The 23,335-nt window shown below is 51.5% G+C and overlaps 6 protein-coding genes across 6 annotated transcripts; 4 read left to right on the plus strand and 2 right to left on the minus strand.

Annotated features, from left to right (window-relative positions):
- Nucleotides 1-3,049: 3,049 nt before the first annotated feature.
- On the minus strand, nt 3,050-4,537 carry F5J12DRAFT_894746 (uncharacterized protein; the record flags this gene model as incomplete). Its single annotated transcript, XM_051747766.1, has 1 exon — nt 3,050-4,537. One exon carries the CDS (start codon nt 4,535-4,537, stop codon nt 3,050-3,052), a length of 1,488 nt encoding a protein of 495 aa, XP_051597898.1.
- A 257-nt stretch (nt 4,538-4,794) lies between these two features.
- F5J12DRAFT_894747 (uncharacterized protein) lies at nt 4,795-6,043 on the minus strand (the record flags this gene model as incomplete). Its single annotated transcript, XM_051747767.1, has 3 exons — nt 4,795-5,599; nt 5,665-5,746; nt 5,800-6,043. 3 exons carry the CDS (start codon nt 6,041-6,043, stop codon nt 4,795-4,797), a joined length of 1,131 nt encoding a protein of 376 aa, XP_051597899.1.
- Nucleotides 6,044-7,918: 1,875 nt separating this feature from the next.
- Nucleotides 7,919-12,643, plus strand: F5J12DRAFT_845179 (nuclear condensing complex subunit). The gene is made up of 19 exons (XM_051746306.1): nt 7,919-8,294; nt 8,328-8,508; nt 8,565-8,753; nt 8,812-8,942; nt 8,998-9,046; nt 9,099-9,313; nt 9,378-9,707; nt 9,770-10,122; nt 10,181-10,309; nt 10,380-10,520; nt 10,581-10,703; nt 10,785-11,038; nt 11,166-11,254; nt 11,311-11,420; nt 11,495-11,706; nt 11,835-11,951; nt 12,014-12,112; nt 12,179-12,322; nt 12,391-12,643. Exons 1-19 carry the CDS (start codon nt 7,964-7,966, stop codon nt 12,500-12,502), a joined length of 3,309 nt encoding a protein of 1,102 aa, XP_051597900.1. The 5' UTR covers nt 7,919-7,963; the 3' UTR covers nt 12,503-12,643.
- A 2,025-nt stretch (nt 12,644-14,668) lies between these two features.
- On the plus strand, nt 14,669-16,466 carry F5J12DRAFT_950662 (uncharacterized protein; the record flags this gene model as incomplete). Its single annotated transcript, XM_051749797.1, has 6 exons — nt 14,669-15,159; nt 15,293-15,442; nt 15,603-15,706; nt 15,770-15,827; nt 15,942-16,014; nt 16,152-16,466. Exons 1-6 carry the CDS (start codon nt 15,128-15,130, stop codon nt 16,464-16,466), a joined length of 732 nt encoding a protein of 243 aa, XP_051597901.1. The 5' UTR covers nt 14,669-15,127.
- Nucleotides 16,467-17,515: 1,049 nt separating this feature from the next.
- F5J12DRAFT_845193 (uncharacterized protein) lies at nt 17,516-20,735 on the plus strand. The gene is made up of 7 exons (XM_051746307.1): nt 17,516-17,754; nt 17,813-17,829; nt 17,893-18,078; nt 18,132-18,544; nt 18,598-20,063; nt 20,116-20,182; nt 20,232-20,735. Exons 1-7 carry the CDS (start codon nt 17,631-17,633, stop codon nt 20,575-20,577), a joined length of 2,619 nt encoding a protein of 872 aa, XP_051597902.1. The 5' UTR covers nt 17,516-17,630; the 3' UTR covers nt 20,578-20,735.
- Nucleotides 20,736-21,547: 812 nt separating this feature from the next.
- F5J12DRAFT_724029 (uncharacterized protein) lies at nt 21,548-22,427 on the plus strand (the record flags this gene model as incomplete). Its single annotated transcript, XM_051741494.1, has 2 exons — nt 21,548-21,838; nt 21,885-22,427. The coding sequence occupies 2 exons, from the start codon at nt 21,548-21,550 to the stop codon at nt 22,425-22,427; spliced, it is 834 nt and encodes a 277-aa protein (XP_051597903.1).
- Between the last annotated feature and the right edge of the window lie 908 nt (nt 22,428-23,335).

The following is a 23,335-nucleotide window of genomic DNA, read 5'->3' on the forward strand; positions in this document are numbered from 1 at the left end:
AGCTACAGCTTTACCTATCATCACATATGCGGCACCCTCCGAGCCGCCGTTCCCGACCCAATCATTCTTCAATGCCGGCGGAAACCATAACGGACACACAGACGGCAGTATCAGAAATGGATCAATTTTGTTCGACTTTACATCTTCCCAACACTTTATTCCCACTGACTCCAGCCAACCCTGTGATGGTCCGAGTGATACAGAAGACGACGGCGGCGTCCTCGTCGCTCCCGACAACGTTCCCAGCAGGTCACCCTTGGAACCACCGCCAGCAGTGGTACTCGAGGAAAATGAAGACGACGCACCATGCCCTCCTCAAGAAGCCATTTATCCGCTTGCAGCAACATGCCGTGCCTCACTCATACCCAGCCAACATCAACCCGCGGTTTATAAACAAGGGCCTGATGAAGCGGATAGAGACGTCGATACGGAGGGTGAAGACGAACCGCGTCAGACGTTCAAACTGGAAGCGACGGAGCCATTCGAGGAGGGAGAAGACAAGCCCCTGGCTGCGTTCTTGTGCTTCGACCAAGGGATCTCTGCGGGCTCGCTGGAGAATTTTCTTCGCACACCCGCATTGCCTTCGCAACGGACTTCCCTGTCTATCGAGCATGATGGCCAAGGACTGAAATCGTTCGTGTCTGAGAGAACGTCTTCCCGACAGGAAGGACAAGAGGAGCTTGCAGTACTTCACGCTGAAGCTGAACGACTACTCGAATCTCTCGAGCGCAAGCTTCGCAACAGTCCTCAGATTCCCCAGCAGATAATGCCATCTACTACTGACGACAACGAATCCGCCAAGCTATTCGAACGCGAAACTACAGAGCCACTCGAAGACGGGGAAGATCAAATACCCACTGCGTTCCTCAGTTGCGAGCAATGCACAGACACCCAATCATCCGCCGTCCACGAGGATCGTCTAGAACCTTTCGAACGTGAAACAACAGAGCCCTTAGAAGAAGGTGAAGATCAAACGCCACTTGTCTTTCTGAGCTGCGAGCAACGCACAACCGGAGATAACAGTGTGGACGCACACAGCCCAATTCATGGTTCTGCTGACGACGAGAATGAACCCGATCAGTCGTTCGCAAGAGAATCAACGAAGCCACCGGAGGGTGGGGAAGACAAACCACCTTCTACATCCATGACACCTGGTACTATTCTCGGGCAGCGGATGGTCACACAATCTACTGTTTCTTCGACATCCCCCAACCAAATCCTCTTTGCCCCCATTCAATCTCAGCCGGAGCTTCAGCCGTCCTACAACACTCCTCGTGGCAATCGCCGCTTGGTCCTCAATAAACATGGTCGCCCCATACGTCCCTCATCACGCGAGAAACTCAAGCGGACTCTTGGTGGTGCTCCCTGCGATCTCTCCTCCCTCACGAATACCACTGCCTGGGCGCCCCCAGGTGCTGATACTGGTTACGACGGAGATGAACGCGAGGACCGCAAAGACCCCTCAAAGAGGGCACGCCGCGATGTTAGCAAAGTGCCAGTTGCAGACCGAGGTGGTAATAAGCAACCCCGATTCGGTGTGTCAGGCCGTGCGCACTTCCACAGTGCTGTCGCACGGTTTGCAACTCGGTCACAAGGCCCGGTGGCGCCGCGACGCCCGATTCTTCGGCGTACGGACGATGAAACACAGCTCTCGGCCTCGCCGTCGATCAACATCTCCTTCGTCACTCCTTCACCATCTAGTGCCGTGGGCGCTGCTATACGACTCCATTCTCCACCTCCGTCAACCCCCCCACCCCGCACAAAGGCACGATCGAGCATAACCCCACGGATAGGCAAAGCTGTGGAAATGATGACGTGGTCAGACTCAGATATCAGCCCACCTCGCAGGTTTGCGCACCTCCTCGTCGATGAACTCGATCGCAAGCACAGACGAACACCTCACCACCCTTCAACTGAGGCAACCGGCGGCGGCGCAGTTCGCCACACAAGGCGAAGCCACGGAGAGGACTGGATACACGCTCGCAGGAGAAGATGTTGCCCCACGGACGACTCCACTCTGCGGTTCTTGGTTAGTATGAGTGTGCTACGTAGTCGCTGTCGCGTTCCTGACCTACGCTGTGCTATAGAGTGAACCGAAAAAACAGAAAAGGAAAGGGCCGTTAAGCGGGATCGGCGTTCGCTTTAAGCTACCTGATGTTGAACCGGTTGGTGCATAATCGAGATGAGCTGCTTTGGGCATCCTTAACGGTGTACCGGCGCGATGGAAGCGAGTTTCCCTGATTCGTTGGTGTCAGACCTAGGACCCTGGAGGAGCGTGCTTCGAGTGGTTGTCACGAGCAGCAGGGCGGACCAAGGATCCACTTGTGGTAGGATCATTTTCCCGGAAGAATGGGAAGCCGCTCGCCCATTGTCGCTCCACCTGATCGATAGCATGCCGCGTCATAAGTCAGGGTTAGTTATGGGGCTAAGGGTATCATTCCATCTGCGCTGACGTAGTAGTGTTGAGAGCACAATTGGATACATTCAACTTTTTGTGGTCCGGCGCAAAATTGTCGTGGCGTCAATTAGGACCGAGTTCCACTTGATTCCGAAATGTCGAAGTGGTACATGATGATGGCTATGTTAAAGTTCCATGCAACGAAGAATTTCCCCTCCACGGGGCATAGGAAAGGAAGAAAAGAAGGAAATTAAAGAACGAACTGTGACTCCACATGATGGTGAAGGAAAAAAACCCGAATGGTCAAAAAGTTTGGAACGTGAAATGAAAGAGCTTGGAAGGAAACGAGTGTCCGATGCCCATAGCGCATGGAGGTAGGGATGATTCGTTATCCTGATTTTACAAACGTATTTCTGTGTCCCTGTGCAGTCTGATGCCCAGCCAGCTAGGTACCAAACACACATCCGGGACCTGTGCGACATTGGTGAACGCCTAGTAAGGATAGCAACATGCTTCCGCATGACCGTTTACTGGTATTCTTGATAGTAGCTTCATTGCTCACCCCCTTAGATACAGACACACCACAAATATCCGCATCCGCGCCCTCGCCACGTCTTCGAGTGAGAGAAAGAGAAGGTCGTTTGTCCCGTCTCAGCAAGCAGTAAGAGACGGGCGCTGCCGAGGCGTCCCCAGACGCGGTGGGCCCGCGAAGTACTCCTTGGTGTCGCGGTTGGGGACTGGAGTTGACGTGTCGTCTTCGAAACTTTCTCCTTTTACACAGTCTGCCTCCGCATGTGCCGCGCTCGTTTGCATGGGCACAAGAGACACGACTGACCCAGACGCAGAAACAAATCCACTCAGAGTGCTTGGTGTCAGCGGGCCGGGACTGACAGTGTCTCCATCACTTGCGCTGTCATTTTCCTCGCAATTGTCGTCTTGTCCCTTGTTATGCAAATAAGCATCATCCTCCATGAGATCAAAACGCAGAGGAGCTAGCGTATTCGTAGTCGACGGGGACGCATTTCCGTCGTTCAAGATTTCTCCAAGAGATATGGATCCAGCACCTTGAGATGGTTCTTCAGGTTCACCGAAGTCGAGGAGATCTGGGCATTTGTGGGCAGGTACAGGTTGTTCATCGAGAAGATCCAAAAGATCAGGCGACGTAGGGGCGTCGCTCGGGCTCTGTGTCTGCTTATCGGGACTATGATCATCATCACTGAGATCGATAAGCAGGCCCTCGGGTACAGGGGGAGAGTTGAGCAAGGAAGAAGGCATGGGTGGTGTGTGGAATGTTTCCGGGATGGGGGGTGTACGAGAGAACGCTCCCGGCATAGGCGGTGTACAGGGAGTGTTGATTGCCATAGGAGTATCTGATGTACCCTCTGGCATCGGAGGTGTACGGGGAGCTTTCTCAGGTAGCTGTGCATACCGCGGAACAGGCTCTGGGAGAGGCGGGGTGTATGATGGGCGCGGCGTTCCCACCTTTTCAGGCAGCGCCATAGGTACGCGTACCCAAGGAGATATCTGACCGTGCGCTAGAGAAGCATTTGCAGCCCGCGGGTGCAGTTGTACGTGAGGTTGTCCGTCGAGGATCCACGTAAGGGAAGGCGACACAGGTGGTGTCGCTGGTAAGGGACGTCCGGGATAGTGCCCTCGGGGTGTCTGTGGGGAGGATGACACCGACACAGATGCCCGCGTGTGGGATGGTGAACGCTTCAACGGCTGAGGACATGCGAATCCCGGCGGACAAGTAGATACCGAAGGTGGGCAGGTGGCGGAGGCCAACGGCAAAGATGTTAGAACTGGAGTACAACTCGCCGATGATGAACAGTTTCCTGTCGACGGGCACTTGCAAGGCGGCGGAGGCGGAAGGGTCTGTACCTCCTGCGGTGGTGTCTGCGTACCTGGAAGAGGGAAGGGCGGGCCAGACGGAAAGAGCATGCTATATGCAGGGGCGCTGCGCATACAGATCTCTCGGGAGTGCGAACGTCCCCGTTGGGCTTCGCGTGATTCGGGCGCGCGTACTACGCGCTCCGTTGCAGCTCGTGTTGGAAGTGCACCAGATCCACAGGGCACGATTGGTAACTCCGGATCATGCTCGTACATCGTAACACCGCACGCAGGTTCCGGAGAAGACATACGGGGGGTTCTGTCGTACCCCCTTTTCGCACCGTGTCTGGGTGTAGACCGTGACTCCGAATGGTATTCTAAGTTTGGCAAGGCTTCTTCTGGGCTCTCCACGGAAGCTGACTGAGGCGGAGTGGTTGCAGCTGACTCAAACGTAGATACCGAAGAGACCGAGACCGGTGAAACTGGGGCACTCTGCCCACTGCGATTAGAGTTGGTGTGCCGACGGAGGTGGCGAGATACAAATGGAGGGGACCCAGGTGCACAGGTCATTGGAATCGGATGCGTTGGGCATCTGAATCAGTGCTTGTCTTTTGTGCGTGGTCATTGGAACGATAGCGATGGCGGTTCCGTCGGTTACCGCCGCCTGACTTTGTTGGGAACTGCTGTGAAACAGGGTTTTGAGGAGCCGAGGGTGAAGTCTGGGCTACAGAAGAACTATCCATCGATGACCCATTGGAATCACTACGCTCAAGGACTTCCCAATCATCCAGCTGTTCATGTTCCTTAGACCTGCGATGGAAGAGCTTCCGGGAACGTTGGTTCCCGTGATGGGAATTTGGAAGCGAGAGCAGCGACGGCGTACTCTTGAAAAAAGGGCTAGGATTGCGTAGTAGAGAGATGACAGAAGACGACGGCTGCGGTGACTGAGAACGAAGGTGGAAGAATTTTGAAGGTGATGCCGGAAGGTGTGGCAACCTATGATTCTTTGGAGTAGATGGCGTGGAGGCATCCGAGTTATCTTGCACTTGTTCGTCGTCATAGCGATCGTGGTCCTCTGGAATCTGGAGTGAAAGCTGGGAAGCGTTAAATTGCATAGCACTCGGACGCCTGGTTGTCGGCTGACTAAAAAGACGGGTCCGTTGTGGTACCGGGGTCGACGGTGCTGCCGAGACTATCCTCTGTTTATGCCTCTTGACACGCTCATCCAAAGGAACTCCGCGCTGCCTTTCTAATTCCCACCTAGTTCCTGGCTCGAGGTCCACAAGCTCGATACTGGATCCATCCTCCTCAGTCTGGGGGATTGGCGGTACGGAGGTCACAGAAACTGAATCTGACCTATCCGCTTCCTGTCTGGTGGCCAATCATTTGGGTAGATGGCACAGGGATGACATCTTCCATAGGAATCGAGGAACCACTCTCGTGAACATAATGCCTCAGATACGATTGTAGATACCGTAGTTGAGGTCGCCTTCTCGTAGGTGGGGGGAGGGGGATACTCTGTCAAACCATCGTTAGAACTGCAAGTACGTGGGCAGTGGGTGCAATCCAACCTTCGTCGAGCATTCTGGAGGATTGGACGGGATCGCGCTGCCCACGAGCACTCCCGAAGAAGGCGATATTGAATTGGATTTCCTCCTCGTATCTATCTTCCCTTTGTTTCCTTGGTCTCTGTCTTCTTGTGTGAGTGCTAGAGCTATCGGATGACGGGGGTGTATGGCGGGTGTGGTGGGGAGTACTTTGAGGGAGATACGGTGTTGGATGGGATTGCTCGACGGCCTTGTTGCCTGAGGTCATCGTATGACACTGCAAGTGGAGAGTGCAGATGGAAGACAAGGGCGAAGACGCACAACCACGCCTTTACCTGCTGGTATGCCGACACGCATTAGTTATGTTATTTGCTGGGCTTTGGCTTTTATCCGATGGTGGAAGACGGGCCATGTGTCCGGAACATGAGTCTGACCCATTTTCGTTCTCTGGGACCATGATCGGAAAGGGGGTGCGTTTCCTTTCCTTACCTTGAGCCGAGAACTGTCCTTATCGACACGCTGCTGCCTCGAGGGACTTGGTTGTCCAACACTACACCTGCCTTTTACGGCGTACGCAATTACACGTGACCTTCCATCCCTCCAGCTCGCAATGGATCCGACATTGTTTCCTGTTGCTTCGACGGGAATGAACAATCGCCGCATAGAATACTCATTTGGTAGGCTTTACTGTAACCCGACCCTGCATAGTGCCGTCTGCCTGCCTGCCGACTGAGACGGATAGCAGTCGCCGTCTGTACATCATTTCATCAGTGCTGACAACGCCTACTAGAGCTTCGGAGTTCCTACCAGTTATTCTTCACACTGCATGCTCGCCTTGACGCCACTGACTTCAGCTGTTTTCCTCGGAAATGACACAAAGTTCGGACTCCACTGGGTCCTGAATTCAACGGGCCGTGATCGGCCACAGGCAAACATGCAGTGACTTTTATCCGGAATATTCTCCACCCCCACCGCTCGTTGATGTACCCGCCCACACTTTAGGGAACTTTCATGACAATCAAGGTAGAAACTTTGGGATCGATGACGTCTTTCAACACTTCTCCCTTTCTTCGCACCTTATTTCAGCTGGGAAATGTGTCAATTATTTTGGTGTTGAAAACATCTCTCCCTGGTTTCGAACGGGGAACAGTAGTCCGCAATGATCGCGCAGACCATTGCGATTGTTCCTTCTTGACAGTCTGGCGCCACTGCAATTGCTACGACGTTAGCCAAGGCCCCACCCGACAGGCATCCAGGGTCAATACCTAAAGGGGACTTAGGCGTGTATGTGCCCGTTTCGGCCTTCCACACATCTGCTGGTGGAAATTGGTAGGTCGTCTGTACGCGTCGAAACGTGAGGCCATGCACGCGTCATACAGAAGGCTCACCTTGCCAGTAAAGAGCGCGACACCGGATGTCGCGTGGAAGTCCAGACCAGGCTAGGTTCCTCGGAAAATTGCTATGGAGCAATGTACCACGACGGCGCAAGCAATGCAGGAACCTAACGACTGGTCAAACTCTGCCTCCAGGCAACACAAAAGAGGAAGCTTTCTGGTAATTCCTGTTAGAAACCTGCCTGATTTGTCACGTACGGCCTTGGAACAGGCCCGAACCGCGCGCATCCTGAGAGGTCACCAGTAACTTTGGACGTTCTTTTTAGAATGGGCCCAGCTAGAAGCAGTGGGGGTCCTTGGAAGTGCGTTTCAGTGGGTCATTCACGAGTCCCAGAATTTATGATGTTGCAGATGTCCTTCCTGCGTGTTCTGGGCATTGTTGACACTGACATTTCGAGGAGAGACCCTCCATTTCCGTGCTCGGTACTATTCGGCGTTCGCTCCTGGGTCAGCCAGGTTGGTTTTAATGATATGGAGGCTTGATAGGGTATTTAAAAAAAGGGTCCCTGACCTACTAGAAGCTCGGGCACGGAGGTCCCTTCGTGCGTGAATACCACTAGAGCTCCTCCGGTGACGTCATTTTGGGGATCCAAATCGTGGAGCTAAGTAATAGAATTTCGACGCCCAGCATTTCAGCGAAATCTCTACTGGAAAGCCTGTCCCCCAACCTGGCTTCGTGAAAACTTTGTTCAACTCAGTTGTAAGGTTGGAATGAAATCGAGGTCGACATACCTCACGTGATTTGTTAACGCGTCGCGCCACGCACGGTGCAGTGAATATTCCAACCAAGCACGATGCCAGCCCGCACAAATCCACCAGCGGAGGCGCTGTCTGTGTCCATTCCAAAGATATTCGATCAGGCGCAGAATACGACAGCAAATCACCAAAAAAACATCGTCGCCCTGCACAAGATCCACCTCGATGCAGCTGCCTTCACTGAATCAGTCCACAATGGGAAAGCAATTAAGCTAACAGGGGAGCGGAACTTCGAGGATGCCTTCATCGATATGGTGTGCCGGGTATTGGTGATCAAGAAAGGCGTCTCTCAGGCAGAAAGGATTGTCAAGTTCATAGGAACGTACACAAAGTACTTGAATGAAAAAGGCTGGTCACCACAACCTCCAGGTTCCCTAAAGCCATTTTTAACGCGATCCCCAGCTGCCGAGACCAAGAAAGAGGACGAAGCTGATGATGATGACGACGACGACACCACTGCTTCACGCTTTGTAGCACGGCTCCTTAAGTTCCTGGTGAACGGCTTCGTTGCGAAAGATAAGGTCGTCCGTTATCGCTCCGTACGCATTCTTGCCGAGATGGTTGCACATTTAGGCGAAATCGAGTGCGTACTCATGTCCTTCTTGTTGGATATCAAAACATGACCAACGTCATCCCCAGCGAGGACGTGTACATGATGCTTCGTGCAGCCCTTATTGAGCGTGTGCACGATAAAGAAACCAACGTGCGCGTTCAAGCGGTTGTCGCACTTTCAAAGCTCTGTGGCTCTGAGGATACTTCTGACGTCAACGACGACGAGCCCACCGCCATCGATGTACTTCTCGACACGCTGGCTTGCGATCCTGCCGCGTGAGTATCTCGGATACTTGTATCTCGTGATGTAGCATTTTTATACCATTGGCAACAGGGAAGTACGAAGGGCGGCACTCCTCAATATACCGCTTGCCCCTCACACTCTTCCTGCTATGCTAGCCCGAACTCGGGACACTGATACCGTGATGCGTAAATTGACTTTTTCCCAAGTACTCGAAAAGAATTGTGAGCCTGGGTCCCCTCCGCAATCACTGTTTTGTGTCTTGCTGACTTGCCCCAGGCTTGTCCGCAGACCACGCGAGTATCGGTGCTGCCCATCCTCGTGTTCTGTCCATTGCTCAGAGAGAACTGATCATCCGCAATGGGCTCGGCGATCGCGAGCCCTGCAGTAAGAGCTGCTGCTGGGTCTCTTCTGGGTACTTGGGTTGACGTTGCACGGGGTCCCACGAAAGCCGAAGACGACGATCACGCAATACGGAAAGATGTCATCGCCTTACTTAAGTTACTTGATCTTCATGAAAGCACGATCGCGGAAGACGCGTTATTGAGTATCTTTGCCACTCGAGTCGACATTTTTGAGCACCTCGAGTTCAAGGGTAGGTCTACCTCTGAACCTTAGTTTTGCGGATTCTTTGGTCTTGACCGTTCCCTTTTCCCTAGAGGACTATTGGAGAGAACTTACTCCGGAACGTACTTTCCTTGCACGCATCTTTGTGGAGCATTGCATTGCCACCAAGGATGATGCCAAACTAGATGCTTCTCTTCCAGTCGTGACCCACCTCGCCTTCCAAATCCAGAACGCTTACAATGCATACCTCGATGACACCGACACAGCAGCGGCGCGGGAGCATGAGGTCTCAGAAGAACAGCTTGCGCAAGAAGAAGACGCGCGGCTGGATCAAGAGTTCATCATCGGTGAACTGCTCCGACTTGCTGTCAGCCTCGACTACGCAGATGAGATGGGAAGGAGAAAGATGTTCAAACTCGTCCGTAAGTACCTCCGTTCACTACCACACAGCATTGTCACGAAGGTCGTCTCACCAACGACATAGGTGATATGATTTCCCAGGATGTTCTACCGGAGTCACTTGTTTCACGCTGTCTAGACATCCTACGCACACTCTCACCTAATGAGCGTGACCTTATTCGAGTCGTTGTCGAGGTTGTCCACGAACTCCGAGATCGAGATACTACAGATGAAGAAGCAGAAGTAGAAAAGGAAGCTACAGAAACGGCCACTGCGTTTGGAGAAATCCCTTCCGCGGGACCTTCTAGCACACAGGAGGGACTGCGAAAACTCCCCAAGGAAGCAAAGCCGCTGAGCCCAGAAGAACAAGTGCGAGCTGATGCCCTCGACCTGCGGTGTTTGTCACTGTGCATTGGGATGCTGGAACGTGTCAATGGCGTGAGCTATATCCCCGTATTGTGATTAGTCGCGACGCTGAACCAATGTTGTACTCCAGACTTTTGAAGAAAACTCTACGCTGGAAGGTATCCTGGGTGAACTGATCATACCGTCGGTGAAACGCAAGGAGCTTGCATTGCGGGAAAAGGGTCTCGTCTGTCTTGGTTTGTGCTGCCTCATTGCACGAGTAAGCATCGCTTATGTTGCCCTTCTGATGGATGCTCATGCCACTGTGCTTTGATTCTTGTACTTCACAGCGTATGGCTTTGAACTCGTTTCAGCTGTTCCTTAGCCAGATCCAAGCAGCACCCGAAGTGCTCAAAATTAGGGTGCTGCAGATAGTGTTTGACATTTTAATGGTGCACGACGGCGATTTTTTGGGCCGGGGCAACGCGGGGGTGTGTTACCCTCCATCAGTCTTCCCAATGCGCCTGACCTCTGACGTATGAATGACCCAGGGCGAACGCATTGTTGAATTTTTATTGCACATACTGAGTGTGGAGGACGCTGACAAGGTCCAAGCACTGATGTGCGTTGGCCTCGCGAAGCTTGTTCTCTCCGGAATAGTCTCAGATGATCGGGTATGTCCCCAAGCTACCTTGTTGACGAGTACCCTTAGATGCTGGCCATCATGTGTGAAATGATGGCTACTTCTCCTACAGGTTCTCAAGAGTCTCGTGGTCGCATACCTCTCACCAGACACAGTTGACAACCAGGAACTAAGACAGTGCTTGTCCTATTTCTTCCCCGTGTTTTGCTGCTCGTCATCTGTGAATCAGCGTCAAATGATGCAGGTGCGCAGTGACTCCTTTGCTCACGGCTTTAGCGCTAACCGCATGACTGAGTGCAGATCACCATGCCCTTGTTCGAACAACTCGCTGGTGCAACACGCGAGTTGGAAGATGACCAAGAGATGGTCTCACCAGCTCAAATTATTGGGATGTTCGTTGATTGGACGGATCCCCAGAAAGCCTTGTGGGTTCCCTCCCTTCTTCCTTGTTCCGAATTGTTATCTTAACCCGAACAATCCGCGACCCCAACAGCGATGTACAAGGTCAAAAGATTGACAATAGTGTACACGTCGACTTGGCTGCCGACATCATGAAGGCATTATTTAAAGATGGCATGGAGAGTACGTTGTCTGCTTCGCTCTTTTCCGAATTACAAAGTGACTAAGATGATGCGCAGAGGAAGATAAGAAAGTTCTCTGTCAGGTGCTGGGACGGCTCCATCTTCCGGACACCGCGGACGACGACAAGATCCGTACAATAAAGCTACTAATTCATAACCTTGGCACGGTGTGTATAACTTTTTCATCTTTACAGTCTTCATTTAATCAGTAATCTCTCCGTTTGTTCGCGTGGCCCATTAGCGCCGCCCACTCAGGGACACCGCTGCCAAGAACGCACTAGCTAAGTTCGATGCATCCCTGTCGAAGAAGTATGCAGACAAGCTCGCTGATTTTAGCGAGGAAGAATATCGCCAGCTAGCTGCGCTCAAGGACTTGTTTGAGTTCCTGGACGATATCATTCCTATTGATGAGGACGAGGAGATAGAATTCCCAAAAACAAGAGCCAGGAAGCGGTTCGTAACTGTTTCCTCACCGCTGGTGGTGCTCTAACGAGTGTTTTGTTTCATCTTGTTGAAATTACGCGCGGGTCCATACGCGTTATCCACAACCTACGGAATGCGGTCTACTTTATCGGTCACAGACGCTCTCGAAGTATGACGACTGACACCGTAACAAGTGGTGCCGAGGAAGGCAGTCCAGCGACATCTGCAGCGTCATCATCGAAGCCAAGAAGCAAGGGGAAAGGGAAACAACCGAAGTAGGCTTCTGATTTACTATCTTACATCCATTACGGTACGATCTATTCGATGTTGTTTACAGGAGAAGACGAGTCTCTGGATCGGATGATGATTGTGACGACCATGCTCCCGATAACCACGCTACGTCAGCTCCCACCCGGATATTGCCTAAACGCGCCGCGTGAGTGACCATCAGGATGGAGCGTTGTAAGTATGCGAGCTGATCGAATCATTCGCGGGCGTCCAGTTCTGTCAAGAAGCCGGCAGCTCAGCCGATCATTATCAGCGATGACGATGACGATGATGAAGATGAAGAACACGAAGACAACCCCACGGAAACAACACCAGTTCCCTCATCTCGGAAGAGAGATCCGAACCAACGACAGACAGGGTACGTGTTCGGTGGATGATATTGCTCCCGATGATTTGACCCACTAACCAACTACTTCCATTTTCTAGGGGCAAGACTACAGAGGACCATTCGGCTGGTAATACCACATTTGATTCGATTATGGACAGTGGAGATGAAGATGAAGAGGGCGAAGTGGACGATATACTAGCTGAAGACTAATTTCGATATCGCCTATGTCATTTAGACGAACTAATGTCTCCGAGGTGTACTTATGTATATCATATGGCGTCGTATACAAGGCAGAGGGTCATGACGGATACAGAGTATAGTGATGGTATTATGAAGGCAATAATAGCACCGATTTGCCTCGGAAGAATTACTTCCTTATCTGCTAACTTGCCATTCGAGCTCAATCCGCAGACAAGAGTAACTGTAACACCCAGAAAAAGCGCGAAGTTGGGAACCGGGATCGGTCTCCTAGCCGATGATTTCACCATGTACCACTTGGTCCGCACCCTTCCGCATCCTATCGAGGAATACTGGGGAAAATGCTGCCCACCCTCGCACCTACGAGTAATATTCGAATTTCGGGCGTCTAATCCGATAGTCTTCTCTTGATACCACGGTCAAATTCGGGCGTTTGCATGCTGGCAAGGTACATTCTAGTTATACCGCCGTATATGCCTTGAATGGCGCACGTTGAACGGGCCCAATGAATTTACCCTTGTTATCAGGACTTCCGTCAACCGAGTACTTTCACTCCTCTGTTGACTATCACTCTTCGACATCACGGCCAAACACTCTCGACAAGATCGTTTTCGCACTGCAACATCAGTTCATCCATTTAGATTATCGTCTTAGGATCTCCGTGGACTCGGTTGAATGCAATGTTTGAAACCGCTCTGTTAGTGTCAATAACGAGCACGTGCATTTCCTTGGCCCAGCTGGACGGAATTCATCGATGACTCAAGCTCAACATACACGCTCCACCACCCTTCCAGATGGTGACAGAAAGTAGTGACACGTCTGTGCTGAGTGATCGGATCGTTCCGAGCCGTTCACCAGTCGCCCAACTAAATTCGAGATCAAATGACAACGAAAAGGACTTTTATCTGCTTACTGTAAAATTTCAAAAACGCGAGTGTACATAGATCCGGTTCTTGTTTCTTTTTTTCCATAATTTCGTAGGGACGGGAGTGAAATGAAACCTCGTCGCAACGACTGAAATTGCGCCCAACAACACCAGAAGTTTGGCCCAGAACCACTAATTTAAATCGCAGTTCGTCGGACTGATGTGCGAATGGCGTTAGTGACTAGTGACTGGTCAGTCATTCAGGTGTTTTACTTATCCCTACGGCAATCGGCCTCCATCGAATCCTCGACGAAAATGGTGCGTAAACCCGGGATCGTTGAAGAAGCAGGTAGACGGGTTACTTGTCGTGGAGACCCCGATTCCCGGTCGCGAATCTGATTCCCGACATCACGAGGACTCTACCTTGGGGAACTAGCCAAAACTTTGGTAGAGAGGCCTCATGTTCGGTAAGATGGACCTATCGACGGTGTTGAGCTAGGCGCACATTGGGCGGTGGTTTTGATGATCAAGAAGGTCGCTACCATGCACCGGTCGATAGATTTTACCCCACTGGTCGTGATGGAAGTCCGATGCTGCTGTGCTACTCTCATTGCAACGTAGTGGCGAGTGGTGCAGCAGGATGTAGACAGGAAGACGCACAGACCCGTGGGCTTTTTTTTTCTTTCCCTTTAGCTCATAGCGATACTTCCCCACGTTTGAATTTGAACGACTACAATTCATGGAATGCAACAGTATGCATGAGGTTATACTCGACGGCACAGTGCACTGCCCAATTGATTGTTTCCCGTCAACGCCGGACGCCGGCCACTCAAATATTAGGAGTACTGTATTACCCGATCGATTTAAAGCCTTGACCAATGTAGGCGGCGGCCGGTGGAGTCTGCCCACTACCACTACCCCTCAACGAGTCCCATGAGCGTCTGGCACGGACCGTCGGATCGGCGCACTCGAAGCTCCGAGCAAATCGCAGAAAATGTCTCACAGAGGCTGATCGATCTTTGTGTTCATGATGACCCATTGGTGTGGTCCATAATGTGTCATCGTAAGACCTCCTAAGACTCGCGTTGTCAGTCAACTGTCGTCCGCAATACAGCATTATCGGAGCCGAGTGGATCCATGGATACCCCTCGAGCCGCCCGCCACAATGGACGGGCTGCGGAATAATTTTTTTAGCAGATCATTTGTCGTGCAGGCTCACTCAACCGCCGACTACTCAATGTTTGTAACGTACCCTTCCAACCGCGTATAGCAGAAGTAATCTAGTTGTTCAGCCACAGGTTTCCACTCATCACATCATACTTGTGATGGGGGCGCACTCACCCTGACATAATTTCCCAACGTTCTGATCTCGTATGTATCCGTTGGTGTACTAGTGAAAAATGAGAGATGGCATTCCGCAGATAGGAGAAGCAGATGGCCGAGCTGACTTGACCTAATACATGGTCCAATTGCAGAAGATGTCTTCACAGCAGCAGTACCCCAGACCTGAATGCTGTGCTATCAAACTGGTGTGTTGTCTCTGATGGGAATGACGCAAAGGGTTGTTGTTCCATGTTGTCTAAGGTTGTCTACCACTGCGGCACTAGGGCATCCAGATCATGCCAGAGGTGATTTTGCGTTTGAACTTTGCTGCGACGACGCATGCGCTTGATCATTGGACAACCGGCGCAGGCTGAATAGGGAGAGCGGTGCCACTGCTAGTAATATGGGTGGTCTCGGAGTGCAGGGTAAACCACGTTCCCTTCAATGAAATGAGTACAAGCGTGGGAAGGGCTCTGGGAAGGTATGCTATTAGTGCGGGTTTAGTGGGTGCCATCTTCCTAGACTCGTGTCCAGTCTTCAGTACCGTACTACACCGTTTAGGATCAGGAGGAGTTCACCACATTTGAAGGCTGAACAAGATTACATGACCGCAGGCCACGGACCGGACCTGGTCCCTGTGACGTCATTAATACGATATCTGCTTCGAAGACCTGCGGTGGTACTTCCACGAAGAGAGAATGTGAAAATGCGGAGGTCCTCGGCGAAATAAGCGCATCGGCTGAAGGACAGCTGTGGGGGTTTCGGTAAGCAGTATGGGGGAATGGAGGTAAGTGGGTGTGAGGAGCAACTGTTGCATGCTCCCTCGTGGAAGCCGAGGATGGGCACTGATGAAGTATACAATTGGTCTACTGTCGTGGTTGATACAGTGGCATGTCATTGACGTGAGAGCCGTGCGGATATTAGGGTAGGGTCATATGGAGTGCGTGCCGGGTATCCAGAGGTGTCTGGACGCACCCCCCTATGCAAACCACCAGGCGTTTACGTTGGGTGTCAAAAACACCGGGGTGGTCAGTGACATTGTCCCTCGAGGACTGCTAAAGATGGTCAGACGACCTGGCGTATGTCGACAGCGGAGATCAGGGAGCCTGTCCTAGGAATTGGCTGCGTTGCACAAAGAAACCTCCCCATGTACGTTAAAGCCCTCGAACGACAGGTGAGGATTGGAAAGACAGCGGCAATACTGTGCCTTCCAAAACCTTGCGAACCAGGTTGAAGTGACGACACTTATACTTATCGCAGCAGGGTATCTGTTGGAGTGCCAGTAGATGCCCCTGGTTTAAACGTCTACCTGGGTACTTCGCAACTTCTCAAGCAGGTACACGGCAACCTTGTGTCGATATTTACGACCTTCTTTGATGGGCTGAGCTGACGATCGAATTCAAGGGAGAGTCGAGAATTACATATGTGGTGGAGCGGAGTCTAATAATAGAGCGAGCTCTATTTATGTGCAAGTCCTTCATTTGTGAGATACGCCCCATCAATTTATTACACGACAAACCTGTCTCGGGTGTCAACGTTATAGTGCCTGGGACTTACACACAACCACTTACCGTGTGTGTCCCCAAGATTGCGCTGGTTGGCCGGCTCGGCCGAATGTGTGTTGAGATCGTATCCATAAGGGGTGGAAGATTCGAGTGTTACAAAGTAGCGTCGCGGAGGAGCCCGGCAGCCTCGCCTGTGTTCGGCGTCGCAACTACGACGTACAGCAAAAAGAGCTCGTCGCACTGTGAGACCCGAGTCAACCCTGGAGGCGTGGCCTTTGGATAGATAAGGAGCACAGATCAGTGACGACCCGAGTCGGACCGATCGGGATCGAAGGTAGACATGTGGCTTAGTACTAGTACTAGAAAGCTCACAGAAGCAACTTCGGAGTCTTATAAAGCGCCAGCACAACCCTTCGACGAGTCTTCGCCGAACACCGATCGGACGTTTCTATGACTAAATTAACGTGGCATTGTGGAAGCTAACGAACCAACCGGCGGGACTGGTGATGGCCGGGACGTGATGGGATGATGAAGGTGGAGGAAACGAGGATCTGATGCGGCCCATCACATAGTGCAGGAGGAGCAAAGTTCAGGCGATGCGTTATGTATAATAGCGAATCCAGCTGCGCAATATTATGGCATGGAGTTAGCTGGGTTGCCCCGCCAAGTCCGATTCCATCACGTCTAACGCCTTGGCTATCCTTGGTCAATTAGTTTAACGGACAGCTCGTAGTGGTCTTCGACCAGAAATTCCGGACAAGAAATGTCATTTTAGTCGTGAGTCAAAAAAAGGTCCGTTCGTTGGATGGGAGGAAGCCTGGTGTATACATACTATACGTCTAAACCCCATTAGAGGCCCTGGACATGTGCGGTCCATCAGAGGATTCGTTATCTAGTTTGATGTTTGATCATGGGAGCCATGCGGGAAAGGGAAAGTTGGACACTGGATGGATGATGTACTAGTGGCACTAGTAGATTAGACTTGCTTGGCAATGGGGGACAAGAGACTTGGGCCCGCATAGTCGACGGATGAATTAGAAGGTGGAGATTGTTTCACGTCTTCTGCGCTCACGACGGACTGTGTTGACTGCCTTCTTGGCTACAGTAGGTTGGACTTGGCCATAGTCTTGGGCTAGCGACGGAAGAGGTGTGCGCGGAATCCCAGGGTTCGGGTTCCACCAGCGATTGCCTGATTTGGGTAGAGACCCGGTGGCCAGATAAGCGGAACGGCAGGTGACTTGTTTTGGATTGTTTGTTTGTTTTCTGATTTCGGAATATTGTTGCCCCAAATATAAAAAAGTTGCCTGCTCGACGGGGCTGACAACTCTCCCACTCCTTCATCCGTCCACTCCTCTCCACTCCATCCCTCTTCTCCAAAGCCTAGCCAGTCCGCTAGTGACTTCCATAGTCCCGTTACTGGGCTATCCCTCCCTGCATTGTTTTTGCCATGTCGAACGTGGAAAAGGAAGCTGGTCCGCGGGGCGAAGAGTCCCCCGTCTCCCCAAGCCCTCCAGATGTGAAGAAGAAAAGAGAGTACAAGGAATTTGGCCACGATGAGGAGAAGCCAACTCGTGAGCGGTCATAGGGTTTCCTCTAACTCCGTACCGTTTTTGATGCACATATGCGTAGATGCCAACTGTCGACATGTCCATGGTTCGTTCCGTTTCTTTATCTCCGAAGACGGGATGGCTTATTATGGTATCATCCAGATCGAGCTCAAGGCGGAAGACCTTTACGACAAGGAAAAGGTGGACCTAGAAACCATCGTCGTAGAGGACGTCTTCAAGTTGCTTCAATGCGACGAAAACGGTCTGAGCACGGATGAGGCCCAGCGTCGTCTAGACATCTTTGGCCCCAACAAGCTTGAGCAGGAGGAGCAAAATGCGATTCTTCAAGTATGCATCCACCCCTTTATTTCCGCGCCTTTGGGGATTGAACTTGTTTCTAGTTCCTTAGTTTCATGTGGAACCCTTTGTCTTGGGTCATGGAGGGTGCTGCTCTTGTGGCTATTGCCCTTTCAAATGGTGGCGGTCTCCCACCAGATTGGGAAGACTTCGTCGGGATCATCTTGCTTTTGATCATCAACTCCACCATTGGTTTCTATGAAGAACGTAACGCCGGTAACGCAGTCAAGGCCCTTATGGACTCACTGGCTCCAAAGGCCAAGGTCAAGCGTAACGGTCAATGGCAAGAAATTGAGTCCGCAAACCTCGTTCCCGGTGATATGATTTCTTTCAAAATCGGTGACATCGTTCCGGCCGACTGTCGTCTCACGGAGTCCATCAATGTTTCCATTGACCAAGCTGCTTTGACCGGTGAATCATTACCCCAGAGCAAGAAGGAGGGCGATCAGTGTTTCTCGTAAGTAGTCCTCTATTGTTGCACCCTGAACCAACTGAACGAAATTTTGCTAGTGGTTCAACTTGCAAGCAGGGAGAGGCTGAGGGTGTCGTCATCTCTACTGGTGCCAACACGTTCTTCGGTCGTGCCGCTTCCCTCGTCGGTCAAGATGATGACACCACTGGTCACTTGCAGAAGATCTTGGCTCAGATCGGATCCTTCTGCTTGGTATCGATCGGTATTTTCGTTGTTGCTGAGATTCTCGTCCTCTATGCTGGCTTCCGTTACGAATACCGCCGTGGACTCAACAACATCCTTGTGCTCTTGATCGGTGGTATCCCCATTGCCATGCCTACAGTCTTGTCGGTGACACTCGCTGTCGGTGCCCAGCAACTCGCTAAACATAAAGCCATCGTTACCCGTATTACCGCTATCGAAGAACTTGCTGGTGTCACTATTCTTTGCTCTGACAAGACTGGTACGTTGACGACCAATAAACTGACCATCGACAAGGAAACCATCCGCACATATGGTCCCTTCTCTGCCGACGATGTCATTCTTCTCGCTGCATATGCATCTCGTACGGAGAACCAGGACGCCATCGACACCTCCGTGGTTGGTGCTCTGGGTGATACCTCTCGCGCTCGTGCCGGCATCAAACTTTTGGACTTTAAGCCTTTCAACCCCGTTGACAAGCGCACTGAGATTACTTATCGGGAGGAGTCATCCGGCAAACTCAAGCGTGTTACCAAGGGTATGACCGGCATCATCATCGAGCTTTGCACTCGCAACAAGACCGACGAGCTTGAAAATAGGCTTGAATCCGATGTTGAGGAATTCGCTTCTCGTGGCCTCCGTGCCTTGGCCGTTGCTTACGAGGAACTGGACGGTGACGATCCGGAGGCAGAGGGTAACGGTTTCGAGTTGATCGGTCTTCTCGCCATTTTCGACCCTCCTCGTGAGGACACCAAGCAGACAATTGACGATGCGCTCGCCCTCGGTGTTAAGGTTAAGATGGTTACGGGTGATCAGCTCGCCATTGCCAAGGAAACTGGTCGTAGGCTCGGTCTTGGCGACCACATGTACCCTGCTAAGGTGCTCAAGGATGGTCCTGCCCCCGGAGGCAAACATATGAACTTGGATGAGATGATCCTTGATGCTGATGGTTTCGCTGGTGTCTTCCCGGAACACAAGTATGAAATTGTCAAGCGCCTGCAAGGTCTTGGCCATCTCTGTGCTATGACCGGTGACGGTGCTAACGATGCTCCTGCTCTTTCCCGTGCAAACGTCGGTATTGCTGTCGAGGGTGCTACTGATGCGGCTCGAGGTGCTGCTGATATCGTCCTGACGGAACCCGGTCTCTCCACTATCGTCCATGCCATTCGTGGCTCCCGTATCATCTTCCAACGTATGCGTAACTATTCCATCTACGCTTGTGCCGTGACCATCCGTATCGTCGTCTGCTTCGCTATTCTCGCGTTCGCATTCCGCTATGACTTCCCTCCTTTCATGGTGCTGATCATCGCCCTCCTCAACGATGGTACCTATCATGACGCTTTCCGTTGACCGTGTCTTGCCTTCAATGACGCCAGATTCGTGGGACTTGGCAGAGATCTTCACGTATGCCATTGCATACGGACTTTACTTGACTGCCTCTACGTGCGTACTTTCTCTTGATTCTGTGAGAACGTGTGCTCATTGTGTGCAGTGTTGCCCTCGTTGCTATTATCTTGCAGACGTCGTTCTTCCACGATAAATTTGGTGTCGTGTCGCCTACGAGCAGCAATGACCCTCAACTGCACATGATCGTGTACCTTCAAGTTGCCATCATCTCACAAGCGTTGATCTTCGTCACGCGTTCGCATGGGTTCTTCTTCATGGAGCGTCCATCCTTCGCTCTTATGGGTGCTTTCTGCGTCGCACAACTTGTTTCATCGATCATCGCTGCTTATGCCAATTGGGGTTTCACGAACATCCAGGCTATTTCTGGTGGCTGGATCGGGATTGTTTGGGTCTGGGTAAGTTGCCATGTTAAATGTTTGGCGTGCACGTGAACTTATTTGTCGTTGTAGAACATTATCTGGTTCATCCCCCTCGACTGGATCAAGTTCGCGATGAAGGCTACAATCATCAAGAGGATGCGCGAGCGCCACTCCCGCGCTGTCGCTGCCGCTGCTGCGGAAACCGGCCTCCAGATCACCCGTACCCAATCTCGCGCCGCTTCTATCCACGAATCTATGTACTCGAACCGTGTCTCGTTTATTCGTCGTGCCGCACGCAAGGTTGGCTTTGGTACCAAGATTTCGGTGAAGCCCGAGGAGCTTCAACGTTTCAGTAGTATCCAGGCACAACGCACGGGTGCTACGCTCGCCCGCAATCCCAGTCGGACTGCAGCATAGTTGATGATGATGACGACGTAGAGGAAAAGGCACTAGATTTTGGGATGAGTCGTTTGGACGGGTTGGCAATGCAGCAACGAAGTGGGTTTGGTTGGCGTGGGTCATCTCTTGTTTTATATATATATCGGCACATTTTCCCTTTCCCCACCCTCTACCCTCTTTCAGAACTTGCATGCGTGCATATCTATTCATCCAGTCTACCCTGTGATCGAAAGCCTCTCGCAACGAAACCTGGATATCCTTGTAATCTAGAGTTTTTAAAATCCATCTAGTTTTTCACTCATTTCCACCTATTTTAAATCTTCTGCCTGGCAGTCGGCGGTGATGTGTGTTCACCCACGTGACTTTCCTTTGATGTAATTGGCCGGCGCATGTAGCAGACGACAACACTAATAACAAGCCAGCCGTTCTGCTATTACTACCTTACTTGGTGCGTTGGTCCTAGGGTTTGAATGTCACAGTCAGTGCCACACCACTGATGTGCTTTGTGAAATAGACATGACTCGCACGCAGCCTGGCAAAAAGAACCCCAATTTGACTGCGTGCATATATAGCGTGTACTTGCACCGCTGAGCTGGTGGGCAACATTTCCACCCCAACGTCCACTGTCAGATAGTTCCGCAGGATGGTTTACGAAAGAGCAGCTTCCAAAGAGCACCTCGATCCATGGTTCGATGATGGAAACATTATCCTTGTAGCAGAGGGAAAATGCTTCAAGGTTTATCGGGGAATGTTATCGCTGCATTCACCGATCTTCAAAGATATGCTTTCGTGTCCCCAACCCGTTGATCAGGAGGAAGAAGAATCAGACGGCGAAGGCTGCCCTGTCATTCACCTCCAGCAGGATTCAGCCACTGAGGTTCAGCACGTCCTCAGAGCACTGTTTTGTGGCGAGTACGTGATTGCGCGCGTCTCCGTTGGTAATATTCTAAAGTAGACTCAGGTACATCACTTACTCACAGCTGATGCCTATGAGTGTCGCCACCGCTCTGCTCCGCTTGGGCAAGAAGTATGAAATCAAGCTGCTCTTCAACCACGTATCTGGCTTAATGAAGGCATGCTATTCCGTAGAATTGCCGTCGGATTCCGGGCCACTTCGCTTTGAAGGCACCATCACCGAACGGGACCCCCATGATTTCCAGTTTCTTAATGTAGCCCGCGAAGTCGGGTTGCTTTCAGTCCTTCCCGTTGCACTCTACGTCTGCGCTTCTTCAACTGACATAAAGGAGCTTTTCAACGGGTACGAGTGGGAGGGAGTCCACTACTCGCTGTCTCCTATCAATCAAAGAGCGTGTATCATCGGCAGAGATCAGCGCTCAGAACTCGCAAAACGTGTATTCCCCGAGAGGCTAGGTCAATTTTGTTTTTCCGGTCCGTGCAAGGCTTGTTCCCAGATGGGTGCGACAGTATCTTTTCTTGCTGACCCCTTTGCTCTCTGGGATTCGAATTGGGATCGTATGTTTTGCAAATGGTGCGCCGAAAACTGCAAGTCCAAGTACGGTTAGAGTAGGAAGGAAGCGTTTCTCTCGCTGCCGTCAATGTTCGATTTGGGATCAAATTGGGATGAAGTCTGCGAAAACGAGACGAGTTTCTGAGTACTCAGTACTCAGTGACGAAAAAGGGTTATGTATTGGGAACGGGTGGGCGGTCTGGAAAGCCTTGTGGTGGTGGCTCCATTTCTAATCATCTCTCGGTCGTGTCTCGGATACTGTGAATCCCAAGTTCTACCTTATTTGCGTTGTTCAGCCTCCTTCGATAAATGGCCTAGGGCTATTTTACTTCGTATGCATGTTGCCTGGTTTGGATGCTTTTTTAATTAAACACTGCTGATGCTTGAAATCTTCGAAGACCTGTTGCGGGCATGTGACTTCTGCTTCATAGCCATTGATCGAACAGCATTGCCCTTACTTACGCATTGTCAATGGTTTGGTATCGTCAGAAAGTCACAGTGTTGCACGACGCTCCGCCTGCGGTCTACTGATTCTGTTGGGCTTTCTTCCTTAAACCGCGGCTTGGCTTCAACGTATTCGCTTATGCATTGAATTTGGTGTATTTGATCGCAGGACTGGGATACAGGCTTGACGACACTGCGTTGCTGCGACCACGTGCATGTTTGTGGTCTACATCTCTCTGTTATCCTGTTAGCTTTCCATGGGCAAATTGCCTTCGTCCTTGATTATCGAGCACCATCGCAAATCAGCCGACGTGTCCCTTACAAAGGTTCGCAACCCGAACTATAGATACCCAGATATCCCGCCGGTGGATATCGATGACACTGGATGAGGTGACAGGGTCTCCTTAGGGCTCGAGGACATAAGTGATCTTAGTGCGCCATATCGTTCAGAACTTGAAACAAACACGAATGCACTAGAAACATGGTGACCGTCCAACCCTGAAGTGTCAAATGAAAACA

The sequence above is a fragment of the Pisolithus orientalis genome (assembly GCF_024613125.1).
Source record: "Pisolithus orientalis strain OTSU chromosome Unknown F5J12scaffold_25, whole genome shotgun sequence".
NCBI lineage: Eukaryota > Fungi > Basidiomycota > Agaricomycetes > Boletales > Pisolithaceae > Pisolithus > Pisolithus orientalis.